The 18,474-nt window shown below is 38.4% G+C and overlaps 1 protein-coding gene across 26 annotated transcripts in view; it reads left to right on the top strand.

The window, feature by feature from the left end:
• Window positions 1-4,802, top strand: part of LOC126284806 (protein bric-a-brac 2-like) — a 437,302-nt gene extending 432,500 nt beyond the window's left edge. For all 26 annotated transcript variants that reach the window (XM_049983974.1, XM_049983980.1, XM_049983971.1 and 23 more), the window contains 4 exons: window positions 1,601-1,957; window positions 2,074-2,142; window positions 2,874-2,955; window positions 3,099-4,802. In XM_049983974.1, coding sequence (XP_049839931.1) covers window positions 1,601-1,957; window positions 2,074-2,142; window positions 2,874-2,955; window positions 3,099-3,292 — 702 coding nt within the window. In that variant the 3' untranslated portion in view covers window positions 3,293-4,802. The remainder of the gene's footprint in view (window positions 1-1,600; window positions 1,958-2,073; window positions 2,143-2,873; window positions 2,956-3,098) is intronic.
• Window positions 4,803-18,474: the final 13,672 nt, after the last annotated feature.

The following is an 18,474-nucleotide window of genomic DNA, read 5'->3' as shown; positions in this document are numbered from 1 at the left end:
ATAGCACACAAAGCACATATGTTATATGATAAGCACTCAAAATGTTTTTAGTCTCAGAGTTCTGGAACTTCCTTGTCTGCAGTAGTGAGAGGTTGGTGGTTCTGAAAGCATACATATGTCAATAGCTCTATAGGAAGAAAAAAAAGTGGCATGTGTAGACACATGTCCATAGCATCTGTGGAAAGGCAGAGCAGGATGTGTATACACATCCACAGCAGTAAAGCATTAATACATATTCATGAAGGAAAAATCTGGGAGGTATGGAATATTTAGATATATGCTCACCAGGTATGCTATCAACATGGGTCATATGCAGGGAAGAAAAATGATGGGACGGAACAATTCAGATGCAGCTGTGGTGAAATGCCTGGTTGTTTCTCCACATACTTCAGGGAGCAATGTCACCACAGACAGATATTACACTTCAGTTGATTTGGCCAAAGATCTATCAAGAAATCAGAAGCTAACTCTCTTTGGAACATTACAAGCCGATACAAAACATATGTACCAAGCACTGAAGCCTATCTCAAGAATAGAACTATATTCTAGTAAATTTGCATTCAATGATTCTAGTGAGGGGCATTTCCAATAACAGTTGTTTCTTATATTCCCTGTGAAGATACCAATCGACAAGAAGAAGAAGGCAGTCATGAATTTATATTATGAGACCAAAGACTGCATTGACACAGCCAGTCAAAAGGCAGTATTATATAAGAGGGCTACAAGAAGGTGGCCACTGCATTATTTTCTTTACCCTTGTGAACACAGCAGTGGCATATTGTTATAAATTACTTCTACTCAACTTCCTGGATTGGAGTAACGAAAAAAGGAAAAACCTAATGGACAATGGTTTTTCCTTCAAGAACTAAGACAACAACTAATAAAACCACACTTTGAAGAAAAGGCAACAGTGCTGTAGGACTGCAAAAGTTTGTGATGTCAGCTGTGGATGGTGTTCTCAGATGGAAAATAAAGTGTAACTTTGGCACAAAGGAAGCTCATCGAGTTAAAGCTGGTCATTTGTGTATAAGTGAAAGCAAGTCAAAAAGAAAAAAACTACTACAAAGTGATAAAGCAGCTATCTGTAACAGTTGTAAACACAGCAAGAAAACTGTTAGACAGCATTTTCCAGGTGTGAAGTATATTCTGGAAAAAAGGTTGATAATTTCTCTCAGAAACTGTTCGTGAACTATTTCTATATTACCTAAAATATTTGTAATACTTTTGAATCATAGTAAACTGTTCTTCAGTACTTCTATAATGACTTTCACTACCAATTTAGCGGTGATATTGCTCAAGATAATAAGACTAAAGAAAGTTAAATGATTAAATAAATGAAAAATACCAAATGTGTGTTCAAGGCAGTGACTCTGTAAAGAATGTGTTTATGAAAGTCAAAACAATTAAAGAAATTTGTATTTTTAAATTTTTTGTTGTAGGCACAAAGTACACCCACTCCCTCCCCCCGTAGTATACATTATTGAAAATACATTATTGCAAGGTTTAATGCAATTGATAACATTTGTAAAGAAAACATATTATTCCGGATAGATTGGGGCTGGAACCAAGATTATATTAAGTTTACTCTCCTATGTTGCAGCCACAGCACATTCAGCAGCAGCAGCACCACCACCAGCAACAGCAACAGCACCAGCAGTTACAGCAGCAGCAGCAGCAGCATCAACAGCAGCATCAACATCAGCCACGCCATCAGCAGCTACAGAGCCATTCTCAGCCACATCCACAACCCCAACCCCAACGACATGTCTCTCTCCAATCCTCCACCTCATCTGTAGGACAACCACCCATGGGAAGAGTTCCAAGACAGCAGCAGCCTCAGCAGCTCCCAGCTCGCAACCCTCCTAACTCTATACCATCCACCTCAGGTTACCGGCACGAACAGCCAATGTCTGAAGCTGCCCCTCCACGAAAGCAACGGAGATCTGAACCACTACCAGTGAGTTTGTTGCTTTTGAGGAAATATTAAATTCTACTTGTTATTTATGTCTAATGCTGAAACTAGTGTGTTCAATTCTGTATCTTCAACTGATTGTTACTATGTCTCTTGTTTAGGAAGTGAAAATTGAGCCAATTGATATTGACTTGAGTAATGATTCGATGGATGAAGAATTTGTTGAAAAAGTAAGTAACAGCTGTTTGCAATGTAATTTGTCACACACATGTAGCCCTAAACTGTTGCTTGATAATAAAAAGTAACCACAGTTGTAGTAAGCTGTTACCTGGGATAGATTGTTAGCATATTTTTTATACTTTAAAAGTGGCATGTATAAGTAACTGAAATTCCAAAATGGAAATACTTACTCAATACATATGTAGTAAAGTATGCATGCTTCACTAGACAGGCAGGAAGAAAGGGGATGGGAAGATTGTGATCCTAGAGGGAAGTGTAAGTGTAAGAACAATAAAGAAAAGATGAATCCAGGAAGGAGTAGATAATGATTGGGAGGTGAGTGTGGGGAAGACAAATTGCTCTAATTTTGGCATAATTGTGGTTTCTTTATGGTAACAAAACTTAAAATTAGTCTGAAAGGAAAAGGGAGATAACTGAAATAAGGGGATGCTGTGTGCAGACAGTGTTTTCCATTTTTTTCTACCCATCTACTTCATTTTTGCGTGAGCTTTACTATGCCGTACGTCTCCCCTTCCGTCTCTCCCTTCCCTTTAACCTATCTTGTTTGAACAGAAATGTTGATTCTAGTCTAAGACTTGCAAATATTGCACTTTATGTATGCACTGGCAAGACTGTAGAATTACGCAGGATTGGTTTTTCCAAATCAGTCAAATAATACTGTTAAATAGTTAGTATTACTTACTGTGAATAGCTACATAGATAAACAATTTTTCTTTTCTAGAAATTTACACTACCTACTGAAGCCAAAGATGATGGTGGTGGAGCAGAGACAGTGACTGAACCTGTGACTGAGCAGAAACCTGGTAAGATGAAGTGGAGTGTGTCTTTAATTACTGTCAGTGACACTCTTATATCCATGGTTTATCTTCTCTTCACTAAGGTTTTATCTCCTCTCAACTCTTCGGTACCGCATGAAACAAACACAATTTGTTCTTCCTTTTTTCAGATATTGAGACGGAAAATTTTAGTGCAACTGAACTATCGAATGTGCAAGAAATGCAAGACTATCCTTTCGAGCCGGGGAGCAACAGCTGTGGAGCTAAATCTGAGAACATTGCAGAAGTCACAAGTGATTCTCCATTTGGCAGTAGTCCAGGAGGAGATGATGTCAATTCTCGTGATGCACCGGGTGAAGATTAGGCCTGCTGCGTCGTCCTGACAGTTCCTAATGCTCCACTGAATCGTGATATTGTTATGTGACTTGGGTTTTTTCCCTTTAACTCAGAAAGACTGTGAAGGTGGAAAACATAGTTTTGACAGGTACATTTTTTAATAATTGATGTGTAAGAAAGTACGCACAGAGAAGGGTATAGTGCAGACGTTCTGGGGCCATCCATAAAAATAATCTGGTCTCTGAACTATGTGAAATGAGGTAGCATTTTATACTTCTAATTATATTTATTTAAACCATATACTGGATTGATATGATAGTCCGTGACTATACAGAAACAGTACATATTTCATTCATTTAAGACTCAGTCTCATTACGTGATACATGTTGGTTACATATTTCATTCATTCAGAACTTGTGTTCTCATTGTGACGTATTGGTAAATTACACAAATTAAAATCTGATGTTCAAGATCTGATGTTCATAATTAGTCACATTAACACCTTGAAAACTGAAAGTAATGCTGATGTATTCTGGTTTATAGTAACTGTGAACTAAAGAGCTATTAAGAAAGATTATTTTTTGTATCGGCAGGTTAGCTATAATTGATGTTTTTATATTTTGCACAAGGTTAGATACATTGGATGCAAAATGTTTTATGGTTTGCTTCTAGCAATATTTCATTCTGTCCTTGCCCAAAAGTGATGACACCAGTGGTTTAGGCACACAGTGGCAATACATTCATTAGCAAAGTCTCGTGAAATGTTGTTAACAGAACACTCTTCTAGTGAGCCTAAATGTCTTCAAATATGTTGAATCACTTGCCTTGATTGTTTAAAAAGTGTTGTCAGACGATGGCAGTATGGTGTAGCCATATTTTGTGGTGCCTTGCATCAAACATCATTATTTAAATGAAGTTTGGTGCTCAATGAATGTGTGTTTCATGCTGTGTAGAATTCTATGCTACAACTGGTTACCTGTAAGGATGTAAATTTGTAATATTCATTTGAATGTTCCTATTCTTGAAATTTTGGGCAGAATGTTACATAAAAATGGGAAAGAAGTGATTTTGATCTTCCTGTACAGATAAAGCAGCTTATTACTTGGATGTGCTGGTTAATTTTCTTTCCTGTAACTCGTCATCCACTACATTGTAGCAATCTGGAGGTATGTTTTTCTCACCCCCCCCCCCCCCTCCCCCACTTTCAAAACTAGGATGTAGGAACCCGAAATAAATATTGCAGTATTGGATTGCACACAATTCGCCGTAGTAGTTGGATTGTGTCATGAAGAACAATATGATATGTTATATATGTTGTCTGTATTAAAAATTTCTTTTTTCTAAACATCCATTATTTGTAAGGCAGTTTATTTTGTTAAAAATGATGTACCCAAAGAATACCTTGTTCATCAGACTGATCAGTATGCACTGTCCAAAGTAGACATTTTCCCCTCCATATTATTAGTTATAAGTGTGTAGTTGTTACATTTGAGTTTGATGTTTTTGTAGAAATAATGAAAAATAAAATCTGAACATGATGCAACTGTGTTTCCACATCGGTAGGAGATTAAAATCCATATTAACCTTTTTAGAACGATCATTATTTTAGAACAACATAAATGTAAATATTGAAATAATGGATACAATATTTAGAAGAGAAGTAGGAGAATAAAACAGATAAGTGAAGTTTGATAGTTTAGTTGAGAGAAGGCCTTCCATTTCTTCATTTGAAATTTCTGAGGAAATCTGATTAGAAAGTGAAGTCGTGCAGTAGTGTGTGTGTGTGTGTGTGTGTGTGTGTGTGTGTGTGTGTGTGTGTGTGTGAAAGAAACTTCCACATGGGAAAAATATATTAAAAACAAAGATTCCAAGACTTACCAAGCGGGAAAGCGCCGGCAGACAGGCACATGAACAAAACACACAAACACACACACAGAATTACGAGCTTTCGCAACTGGCAGTTGCTTCGTCAGGAAAGAGGGAAGGAGAGGGAAAAATGAAAGGATGTGGGTTTTAAGGGAGAGGGTAAGGAGTCATTCCAATCCCGGGAGCGGAAAGACTTCCCTTAGGGGAAAAAAAGGACAGGTGTACACACACACACACACACACACACACACATTCATCCGCAGTTGGTATGTGCGGATGGATATGTGTGTGTGTGTGTGTGCGAGTGTACACCTGTCCTTTTTTTCCCCTAAGGGAAGTCTTTCCGCTCCCGGGATTGGAATGACTCCTTACCCTCTCCCTTAAAACCCACATCCTTTCATTTTTCCCTCTCCTTCCCTCTTTACTGACGAAGCAACTGCCAGTTGCGAAAGCTCGTAATTCTGTGTGTGTGTTTGTGTGTTTTGTTCATGTGCCTGTCTGCCGGCGCTTTCCCACTTGGTAAGTCTTGGAATCTTTGTTTTTAATAGACACTTTGATGTGGCACAAGCTGAGAGTATAACAAAGGAAGGTCTAGATCACACCAAGGAACAGTGCGAGGGGAAAGGACCACTCCTACCTCACTTAATGGCAAGCAGCCCACAGCAGTGAATTGTGCTCCAGTGAATGATGATCTGACACATGGTGATAGCTGTTGCCGATCATTTTTTGCAGTGTTACTTGAACCCTGTGGTGGGACTTCTCATGTCAAAATAATAAAGCTTTGCTATTTTGCCCTGAGACTGCTAAAGTGAAATTAACAATGGCTGATGCAGCCCAACTGCAGTGGTACACAGTGCTTGGTTTGCATGCAATGGAATTTTGACATAAAACTCCATTATGAGGTGGACTTTGCTCTGAAGTGAAAACCATTTGAGTAGCAAAAATAGTAGAGATCTGTAAACACACATCAGAGAGCCTTGGCAAGAGAAGTCCCTGGACAGGTGGAGTCAGGATACTGGTGCGTGGCTGAAAGCTTCATATGGCAGCAGCACTACTGGCGTCATACGATACAGGCTTTCACAGCTGATGGTTTACATCCTTGACCAGATTAGTCCTATGGGCATCAGGCTGTGGGCTAGTGTGTGCTGAGTTCAGAAATAAACTAAAAAAAAAACCTTTTCAGCCTTTGAGGATGTCTTCAGCATTAGGAGATGAAATGCTTCCAAGAGAAACTTGTCTTCGACCATGACCACAAATTGAAATCATCAGGGAAGCAAATGGCTTGTAGTATATCTGCAGAAATTGTAGTATAGTTGTGGGTAGCTATTGTGAATGCATCACATGCTTGCATTGCTATTTTGGCTCGAGCTATACGAGGGGAACCCAAAAATAACCGGAATTTCTTTCTAGAAAGCATATACTCTATTGTTTTCAAATACAACCTTAATCTCCTTCGAAGTACTCTCAATTAACATTAATACGCTTGTCCAAACGTTCATTCCAGTGTTTGAAGCCTTTTAAATTCATCCTATTTGATACCTGCTAGCACCTTCATGACATTGCATTTTACGTCTTACACATGCGCAAAAAGCTTCCCTCTCAAGTCTCTTTTTCATTCTCGGGAATAGGAAGAAGTTCGAGGGTGCTAAATCTGGCAAACAGGGTGCGTGGGTCAAGGTGGTAGTCTTTTTTGAGGCCAAAAACTGGCAAACGCTGAGAGCCGTGTGCGCGGGAGCGTAGTCGTGATACAGGAACCACATGCTAAAGCCCGCAAAGCCGGACGTTTTCACGACAAACTTCTGCGAAGCCATTTTGTAAGCTCCAAATAGAATTGTTGGTTTACTGTCTGGTTTTCAGGGACAAATTCAGTGTGTACAATCCCTTTGATGTCAAGAAGGGGGAAAAAAAAACAAAAACAGGTCAACATCGTTTTCACGTTCGATTTCACTTGTCGAGCTTTTTTTTTTTTGGTCGAGGTGAGCCAGGTAACTTCAATTGTGATGACTGTAGTTTACTTTCTGGGTGGTACCCATAGCACCATGACTCATCACCTGTAATGATTTTGCTGAAAAACTGCGTCCTTCATTTTGAGACAGGCTTGAACGCGACAATTCCTTTGATCTCCAGTAAGAAGCTTCGGCACAAATTTTGCTACCACTCTTCGCATCTCCAAATCGATGGTCAAGATGTGCTGAATTGAGCTCCAGGACAACTCAGACAAGTTCTCGAGTTGGTCGATTGTCCTGCGTCGATATTCACTGATGGGATCACGAATTTTGTCAATGTTGTCTTCGCTTCGAGCAGTTGAAGGTCGACCAGAACGGTGATGACCTTCTACCTTCATTTCTCCCTTTTTAAACCAAGAAAACCATTCGTACACTTGCGTTTTACTAAGAGCATGGCTGTCTCAATCATCACAACAGTTTCTGCTGCATGATTGCCGAGCAAGAAACAAAACTTCACTGCCGCACATAGTTCGTAAGAACTAGCCATTTCCTCGTGTCACGTCTTCACTGTACGCACATTCGGAGAACTGCCAAAGAAACCACACTTCTCACTGTTAGGTGAAGCCACGTGGCAGAATGACTCAGCAGAGCTCCTACTGCAACCCTCTGGCTCCACAACCTGCTACTACAAGTACATGATGTGCATCATTAAGATTCCGGTTACTTTTGGGTCCCCCCTCGTATATTGCGTTGGCAGCAGCTGGAAAAAGAGTGCCTAACAATATAGAGCACAGTGCAAAGTGTGCTGCACGTAAATTATGCAATGGACACCAATATTACTTGCCAAGGTTGTCACTGCTGTAAATGAGGTGTTACAGACTTGGCAGAAGGCAGCTAATGTGCATGACAAGATACTGGCAACAGCTCTTGACATTTCTTTATTGGTTGGCTTTTTAAAATTTCTTCAAAGAACTTGCTCAGTGATTAGCAACCTAAGATACTGTCAGTCAAGTGAATTTTTATTTTTTAATAAGGCAGTGACTGTTGAGTTTATTGGTGGTTGTATATGACGACATTATTTCATCAAAATGTTTTAAGCTTGCCACTTACAAATATCGGTATCCTCGCATACATGTTATGTACAATGAAAGCTAAAAAGATTGTGTGCAAATAATTTAGAATCCAAGAACAGAGCATCGCTCACGCACAAATTCTGAAATGCCAGTGTTCGCAACTCTAGTGGGCTGTGGTGCTCCAGCCCGGTGTTTACGTCGGCAGATAGAAGAAATATAATAGTTATGATATAGCATATGTCAGCATTCATTGTGTTTTAACTCGTATCATTTCTTTTGAAAAATCATTGAGCATGTAGAAATAATTGAATTATAAAAACTCCACTTTGTGCTAGAATTACTATGACGACGTGTGTTTGGATCTGTTTCAGTAGCTGAGTGAAGAGGCTAATGATTTACGAACGCAAAGGACAAGCATTCAAATTGAACTGGAGTAATTCTCTCTCTCTCTCTCTCTCTCTCTCTCTCTCTCTCTCTCTCTCTCCCTCTCTCTCTATCTCTCTCTCTCTCTCTCTCTCTATCTCTCTCTCTCTCTCTCTCTCTCTCTCTCTCTCTCTCTCTCTCTCTCTCTCTCTCTCTCTCTCTCTCTCTCTATCTATCTCTCTATAAAAAGGCCAGTACAGATAATATTTTAAGCCATAATTGGCTACAAATTGTGCAGTTTTAGTCTTTCCAAGGTTCCACAGTCTTTTTAAAGATTGCTTTAAACAAACAAACAAATGGCCATAGTATAGGTATTGAAAATGGATGTAATTATTCGGAATTACAGCGAGTGCATCCTGATGCTTCTACAGCTTTCAGCTAAGAGAATTTACATATTTTTCTAAGACCTTAGGTGCGATATACATTAGTGAGTGGGTGTGCCTTCCAGTACCTGTCGTTTCCAGTTCAATATGCATTCCTCAACTACGGTAGGTCTATTCAACCATTATGTTACAAAGAAGAGATCAGTAGCTCCTTGGTAGCTTACTGTACCAGTAGCTGTAGTATGTATCGGCTCAAATCTCACCAAAGTCCCCTCCCCTTGAAATAAAAAATCTTGGCAGACATTTTATGCTTCATTTACCTTTTGATATGTTTACTTTTTTTACTTTTTCAGTATTCTGTTCAGTAAGTAACTAGTTATGGTTTGTGAATTTGATCTCTAAAAATAATCTTCCTTGGAAGATAATATTCATCTGACCTCCCATAACAATAAAAATAATCATCCTTGGAGGGTATCCTCATCTGACATCCCATAAAAAATACTAGTAATTTTCCTTGGAGGATTACATTCATCTGATCTATTAAGATACAACTGATATAGCAGCAAGTAGATCTGTGTTTTGAAATTAATATTATTGGCTTAATAACTATGTAGGTCTTTAACAGAAAAATAAAATAAAGTGATTACTGGGTTACGTATAGCTTCAGTATTTTGTCAACATGCTATTGGGATCAAGTAAGGATTGGATCCTTTGAGGCATAGAATTTACAAGTCTGTGGAAAAAGTCCTCATCCTTGGGAATTCTCTCTCGTGAATGATAACCCAAATCCCGTACGGCATTCACAGCTCCTATAGGAGGATCTGTCTAATTGTTACGCAGAGTCTTCTAGAGTCCATAAGTGCACAATTGGATTGAGATTAGGTGACTTTGAAGACTGTGGAAGACACTGAATAATAATCTCCCTCCTTTGAAACCAGCTACAAATCTTAATGTTAGTGTGTGGTGGGTGATTATCAAATTGATAAGAGAGACGTCCCTCGGGGTACTGAAGTTGAGCTCCAGGAATGATTCACATATTCAAGGAAATGTTCATAGCATGCTGAAGTGAATTTATCTTGGATATGTTCTACAGTTCCTGCACCCATGTAAGACGTCCATCCCCAACATTTCACACTCGTGTGTCCACCTCTAGTGTGTGTGGCCACAAAGCATGCATCATATCGTTACCCGTCTGTGTGGTAAACAAGAGCAGGACCTCTTCATGTGGACTCAGTTATGCACTTGTTGGAGAAAGTGTTTTCACTGCAATTGACAGTTCCCAGGAACTCAAAAATTGCTAACCTATCTGTGGCTTGTTCAACAGTTATTTGGTAAGAGCACGACAGGAGCTGATCCTATGGTCGTCCTATCTTCTGAGAGCAGTTCTCGACGAGCCCAGGAAATGGGAAGCTCTCCTTAGTCCTTGAATGATTGACAAAAGAGAATTCTTTGGTGCCCTGACCAATTCTTCCATCTTGCCTCTGTGTAAGGACTCGTGGTATGTGAGGTGTTGGGTGTGCCGCTACCTCACCAATAAATATGATACGAGGGTAAGTCTGCTATTATCCACAATTTAGTTATATTTTTGTTTATTTTGGTATTACTGTCATTTTACATTGATAACACACGCTTTATTTGTTTTTATATCTGTGCAATTTTCAAGCTGCTAGGTTAGTTTCGTTACCATGGCCATGTTGTTAATCGTGGCTGCTCCGCTGTCTTATTTGCGCCAAAGAAGAGCAACAGTCAGTGATCCCTTAGACGATTAACTATTGACGAAATGGTACATCGTCTGTAAATTAGTCACGGTTCCAACTACGAAATCATCCACAACAGACTTGGGTTTCATCAAGTTGGTGCAAGATGGGCCCCAAAACAACTCGTACATTTGCATAAACAAACATGCTTGGACATCTGCAAAAAACATTTGGATCGTTATGGTAACGAAGGGGACAACTTCTTAGACAGGATCATTACTGGTGACAAAATATGGATCGATCATTACAAGCCGGAGAGTAAATAGCAGAGTATGGAAACATCCAAATTCAGTGTGCAGGAAGTAGTTAAAGACTCGACCGCAGGAAAACTGATGCTTATGGTTTTTTGGGATGCAGTACTGGAAAATTATGGGGAAAGGGGCATAACAATAAACAGTGTACATTACAGTGAGATGCTTACCGCCAGGCTAAACCCTGTAATTCGAAGCAAACGTGGTGTGTTGTTGTTGTTGTTGTTGTTGTTGTTGTTGTTGTTGTTGTTGCACGCCAATGCCCATCCGCATACTGCTGACCACACCGCTGAAATGCTCCAGATACTCAAATTCCAAGTACTGGTTCATACTCCATATAGTCCCGATTTTGCCCCCCCCCCCCCCCCCCCCCCTTGGAACTAGCACTTGTTTGGTCCACTCAAATAAGCATTAAGGGACTGTCAATTTGCCTCGGACAAAGTGAAAGAACGGTGCATTTCTGGCTCGCAGCACAACCGGGAACTTTCTTTAATGAGGGCATAAGGAAGTTTGTTTGATTACAATAAAATTTTATGTCTACTTTGTGGATAATAATTGACTTACTCTTGTAATTGACTCAAGTTTGATTCGAACACATAAAACATAAGCTTATGTGTGAATTGCTCGTGTAATTCTACCGATGTCGAGCTCTGCATTTCAAGCGTTTCTGTGTACTTAAATTAGAGTTCTGAACACTGGCGCAGTGCTCTAATCTTGAACGCTAAAATACTTAGGTTGGGGAATTGTTTTGCCTCTCATTGTACAGTGCACCTGCTCAGTGACTCTTTCATAGTGTTTATTGAAGAGCTTAGCAATCACTTGCAGTGTATCACTAGGTTAATTGTCGTTGAGATTAGGATAATATTGGAAGCAACAAGTGTCTACTTTTTATGGTGTTCCACGTACTTTTCATTGCCTGCTTTGCTGATTTTGTCTAAGAAGTACATATTATTTGCTTTTCCAATAACTTTGTTTTGGATGTTCATCAGGATTATTTGAAGATATGCTCACAATATATAGCTGATTTCCTCTTGCAGCATATTCTGATTCCTAAAGTAGTCCATGGCTTCCTAATTAATTTTTTGAGTGCACTGTATATTTTGTTTTTGGAATACATTTTCAAAAAAAAAAAAAACACATTAAATTTAGTACTGCCGTTAGCTTTTCCATAAATAGGCTCTCAGCCAGCCTCCTGACGAAAATGTTGAAACTTACGAATCTGCTTGTTCTGCAGCAATATTCCAGTGTGCTGCGAGGTCCACTGTGCGTAATAACTGTCAGCATTTGTCCATCGTCATCAGAAAAGCCATTTATGATTGTGACACGAAAGCTGTATAAATTTTATCACAGTTTTCAAAATAGTCAGTTAGTGTTAAAACTGCCAGTGACTGTTGGTGCATATTAACTACTGGCTCTGGATTAGAGGAATGGAAAAAATGCAAACAACTTTCACGGAAGATCAATCACAGCTGAGACATTATGAACAATGATAAATGCTTGATACTCTATATCCATTTTGTAATGAGTAAAAAATGTACTCAAAATTACATGGGGTGGGAATGGTGGCAAGGTGCTCTGCTAACCGGGTGCTCTTCCTCCCATTCCCCCCCACAGCTTGTATTCCTGTATTATGAAGGTAATTCAGTGGGTTGCTGTGAAATTAGCTGTTTTCAATATTTTTATTGAAATGCCTTCATCAGAAGAGTTGCAGAATTCAACCTTGCTGATATATGTTCAACACTAAATTTGCCATGTTAATCATCACAGTAAGAAACATTAACAAGCAGTATAAAAATGTAGAAAGGTTATGTGCAGTGTTCTATTTATGTAATGTTGTGAGCAGCTTTTCTCTGCCATACAGTAAACAGCTTAGGAAAACCAGTTTTTCAGCAGTGTTCTTTGCAGATCAACTTTAATGTAGAAAGTACTTTGACACTTTGTATTTTATTCATTTTGCAAACTTCAAAAACACAGGATCTACAGCATACTTTCAATGGTGTTTTAGGGCTCCATACATCAGTGAGTAAAATGGAAAGACCATATTTCCTCAGGATCTGGAGGAGGTATCAAGTTGTAACATACGTCCAATGTTGAGGTCTACTGTCACTTGATGGGGGTTACCATATGTCCGTATTTTTGATGTTTAATGTAGCACCACATACATCATTACAATTTCTGACAATGTTTGTATTTTTTGATTTCAGAAATTAAAATCTTTTGTTGAGTTTTGTTTTTGTCTCGTCAACAATTTATATATTTTTTTGGTTCGGTTATTGAATTAAATCATTTGTTATTTGCTTACAATTGATCTGTTGTGTTAATAAAAGTGAAAATATTGAATTATTTGACTTAGATTCTATGATTTGAACGTTATAAATCAGAGGTAGCTGTGAGGTTAACGTTCCTTGTCTGTGACGATGAAAAGTGTTTTGAGCAGTTTTCAGATTCAAAATAATATGTAACCACTGAACCAAGCCAGAAGTAGTGGTGCAGCATTTTGAATCATGTAGCAGTGGAGAACAGTTCAATGAATTAATTAAAATTGTGCAGTTCTTTGCAGAAGCAGATCATAATGTGTGCATAGAGAGGTTTTCCTTTATGTGGGTGCAGTGTATAGAGAGAATCTGTAAAACAGATTGCTGTGTTGAAATTTACTTTTCGACATTTTAATTACAAATAAAAAAAATATTTGTGAAGAAAACTGAACTTTTAAAACTATACAGTCCTATAAAAAAATATATTTATATCTCAAAATGGGCTCTAAAGTATCTTGGTATGTATGGCATACATACCATTTTTATATTTTGTTTCTTATGTAATTTAAAATATGGGACATGTCCTCTTTTTTTTTTTTTTCCCCCGAAGATACAGTGTCCTGTTTCTTTTTATATTATTATTATTATTATTATTATTATTTTTAATAGACAACATAGTTGCGTGGATATAACAGCAATTGGTTTACTTATCATTATTCAAATTTCAAAATGAGTCACAATCGCATTATTTATTTTGCCGCCAACCGGTTTCATCCCGCGATGGGGTCATCTTCAGGGCAATTTACACCATTTGGTCGATCGCTGGAGTCATCACCCTGACTGCGTATGGTTGATAACTACCAAATGGTGTAAATTACCCTGTAGACGACCCCATTGCGAGTTGAAACTGGTTGGCAGCAAACTAAATACTGTGATTGTGATTTTGAATAATTGATTTTTGTATTTCAAAATATGGTAACCCTATCCATGGCAGTATAAAATATTAAGATTCTGCAGTGCCTGTGTTATTTTCTATAATGGAATGACGAAATGAAAATTTGTGCCAGGCTGGATCTCAAACCTGGATTTCCCGCATATTGTGGGTGGTCGCCTTACCATTTGGCTATCCCAGCACGACTCAAGGCTGGGCCCAAACTTCCGTATGTTGTTAACAAGCTAAGTCCGTGCAGTATATAGTCATTTGTCATGTATTTTGATACTCGCAAACTCGTTCATCAAAATCTATAGATCAGTGTTGTCAAACTGCAGTCCAAATCAAGTATTTCTGTAGGTCTCAGGTGTACTTTATAATATTATGCATCTAGCAACCAACATCTGCATCAAAAAATGTCTGCTATTGTGAAGAGCGCTTTGAGAGTGTATTTTCCTGCTAACAAAGAAAAATACTTCCAGAGATGGTAATACTTCTAAATGTGCTTAATTTTAATTGACATTAGCGAATTTGGCCAAGAGCTAAGGAAAGTTGGCTGCTTACCTCAGGTATTGAGGGGTAAGTAGCGCAGTCACTGCAGGGTTGTAGGATGCGAGAGGGGGATATTTCATTGTTTGTTTTCCAGTGCTGACAACTCATGAGTGTAGCAGTTCTTACCAATCGTCTGCTGTTGTGTAAATTTTGACGCACAAGTAACATTGATTCGTGAATTTATTTTCAGATGTGGTATTTATTTGTAGCAAGGAACATTAAATTGTTGCAATGCAATTTATTAACTTTTGTGATCATATCTTGTGCTGCTCAATGCATTTAAATTAAATATAATTATTATTCAGTTAATCATCAACTCAAACAGAAAAAAAACACCATTACTTCTTCAGGCAATCACAATGTTAGGGTTACTGAGGATGGCACCAAAAGGAAACAGAAAACAGCCCTTACAACAGCTTGTCCATGGGGATTGGGGGGGGGGGGGGGGGGGGTGTCGGTCTTGTAACTTACCAATTTATATATGTTATGAATTAGTAATATAAATCAGTGCATATGCAGCCTAGGGTGCTGCCCCTTGATGTCAGCATTGGCTCTTGAACAAAAAAGATTGATGACCATTGCTATATATGAAGGGCTTATTTAAATAGTAGTAAGAGTCCTAAAGTTAAATGAGTGCTGAAAAATCTGCAGTTGAAATACCAGAAATATTCAGTATATGGCTTGTTGCTAGAGATGAACCTTTCTTTCTATTTGTTTGGATCATTAATTCCAGCAGCATTATAGGCAGAAAAGTGGAGGTAATGAGCTGTAACACGTTGAAATGAAATAAATTGAACATTGTACATAACTCTGTTAATTCTTTTATTGCAAATAATTTTTATTACAGTTTTAATATACACCTTACTAAATTCACATGTGTAATTGAAATACACAGTCAGATATGCTTCAGGTAAATTAGATTCTGTAAAACTAAGGATTACCTTCTTCTTCTTCTTCTTCTTCTTCTTCTTCTTCTTCTTCCAGACTTCCGTCTTCTGTTTGTAAAGCAAGGAAATAACTTATGTTTTATAGCTGGGATATAAATGAGCAAATCGAGCATATCGTGCTTTTACTTTTTCAGCGCTTTTCTCCTGTGTGGGCAAAGTTGTGAAACCACAATAGTACCGTATGCGTGTGGTCTCCCTCTCAGGTGGAAGTCAGTCATCATTCAGTTTTTCCTTGTAGAGCATTTTGTGTGGCTTCTGCCTCTCAAAATGCATCAATTTTATTTCCAGCCAATTACATTGAACATACTCCTCATTTTGCTTCCTTCTTACCACTGCATTTTGTAATTGTTTCAGTGACAAAAAGTCAGAATGCTTCCATTTCTGTGCATACAAATTCTTTTTCTGCCAGTTTTCCTAATTGTTTCAAAAATATCGTCTGGGGAAAACAGAAACTCTTTATTTGTTTTTCTATATGAGCAAAATCCCTGTCATTTGGCAGGTATGAGTGACCTGGGAGCAGGAACTTTAAATGAATAATGTTGACATGAAATTGAGGAGATGGTGTCACTTTCATTAGTGTTAAGGCGATGTTTGTTCTCTTTACATGGTGGTGGAAATGACAGCTTGATGTCTTTGTTAAAGATTTTTTGATAGATGTGCTCCCCCACAATTTCTTTGTTAGAGATATGCATTTATTTTTGTACAAATCGTACATTTTGGCCACACACAGTTCAGGATTTAAAACCTTTTGTGGAGATCATCCTTACTTGCATAATGGCTCTCAGAAACTGGAAAGCTTTTGATGTGTTCCTTTACGTCATTGATCAGACTTTCCAGTACAGAGAATTTCTGATGTTTGCCCCTTCCATGAAGGTGAGGTGTACCTTCTTCCTTGCAGTTTTTTAAAATCCTAGAGAGTTGTCCATTAGAAATGTCAAAAGTATTCAAGAAATACTACTTGTATACTATTGCACAGTTTCCGTTCACAAGTAATCGATATTCAAAAATACAGCTTTTCTGAGAACCAGAGCCATCTCTTGTTTGTCGACAGTTAACTGAATGATACACGCATAAACAGTTCAGATAACTATTTTGGCGATTAATATTGTCCATAGCCCAGAACTTGTCAATGTCTTCATCTTGAAATTTGATTGAAACATTTGCATGCACACTTGCAGTCCACAATGCAAAATGTTTTTGGAGATATTATTTTACTAGTTTCTGTGACGTATAACTCCCCTGTGTTCCTTTTTTTCCCTTTTGAATATGCTTTTCATGTGTGTCAGTTTTCTTTGCACCTTTCTTGCTTGGAGTATGCGTCCTTTTTGTCTGCATATTTGCAGCTGCACCGTTCACACAGGCATCAGTAACAGTGTCTCCTGTTTTGTCATTTTTTGCACTTTCGTTGGAAGTTTCATTGTCAGCGGTACTGGTATCTAGATAGAAAGTAACACGAGTTATGATTTATACAGCACCAGACAATTGAAAAATATGTATATGTGAAATACATTAAGATGGACACCCTCATTTTCCACTGTTGTTGTAAAAATAACCTTCATTCTCACATGTTCCTTTTTTGGAACAAAATGTCTATCACGCTGAGAGAAAAGTAAGTAAATTCTTTTTACCTGCAATCATTTGGAAACCTAAATCATCAATTGTATTACAGTCACTTGATAATGCTCCTGAATTCATCATCTTTACAAGAAATACACGCTGCAATGCACATAAGCACATGGACTGGTACCACTACTAAAATAAATTCCTGCTTGCTTTCTCTAATGCGTCACCATCGAGGTGCACACTGTTGGTAGCAGGACGAAGCTGGAGCTGTCCCACTATGCAAATAAATTAAAAACGACTTGTATGACTACGTATGGGAGGATAACTCCATTTTTTGAAAAGTGGACTTGTTCACTATTTAAATAAGCCCTTCATATGAACCATGTACGAGGGCCGTTTTATTTTTTCAACCTCTGACAGGCTATAAATAAAAGGCTCGTCCACACACTGCTGGCATAACTGAATGGCTCCTTGAACAATTTCGGTGTGCCATTTTTGATCATTCGCCACACAGTCCTGACCTGACACTCGGCAACTTTCACCTTTTCTCTGAACTGAAGATGTGAAAACAACGTCAGTGCTCATTTGCAGTCATTGGCGGTACCATTTTTTGAAGAGGGTGTTGCAAAGCTAGTTCACAGGTATGATAAATGTCTCAATCCTTTCGGCGATTATGTTGAAAAGTAACCATAAGTGAAAACTTTTGGTAACAAAACAATTGGTATGGTACACTCAGAGTATGAGCAGGACTTACACTTGCCTGGTTTAAAATGTTTCCCTAATCACTTGATCCTTCGTGCGTGCGTGTGGGCGTGCGTGTGTTTGTCAACTTCATTACAAGACTGCAGAAAATACAACCTTGAACTGGAACAGAGCACAATTAACAAGTGGTTGAGGACGTGAAGTGCCACACACATGTAGTAAAGGATGTTTCACTTTGCAGGCTGCATAGATATTGCAGTGCAAGGCAACATTACAGCAAATGATCATAACATTTGTATTTGCTTCTCGGATTACTTGAATTGTGCAGTCATTCACCCATTATAATTCTTAAAGACCTCCACTCATGCTTTTGTCTTCAATGTTTCTTTCTTCTTTTTTTCCGCTGTTACATTCAGAATTTTTGCATATGCAGGTGACATAAACACACATCTAGAAACATGTTCAGGGTCTATGTGCATTTAAACAACATTCTCGAAGTTTTGTTATAAAGGGGTCAAAGTGTGTGTTCCATTTTCACTCTGTAGTCAAGAGATGATCACAAATGAAGGATTTGAGGAGGAAGAGGAGGAGGAGGAAGAAGAAGAAGAGGAAGGTGATGTA

This window comes from Schistocerca gregaria, chromosome 8 (assembly GCF_023897955.1).
Source record: "Schistocerca gregaria isolate iqSchGreg1 chromosome 8, iqSchGreg1.2, whole genome shotgun sequence".
NCBI classification, from domain to species: domain Eukaryota; kingdom Metazoa; phylum Arthropoda; class Insecta; order Orthoptera; family Acrididae; genus Schistocerca; species Schistocerca gregaria.
This window is presented reverse-complemented; position numbering and strand designations above follow the sequence as displayed.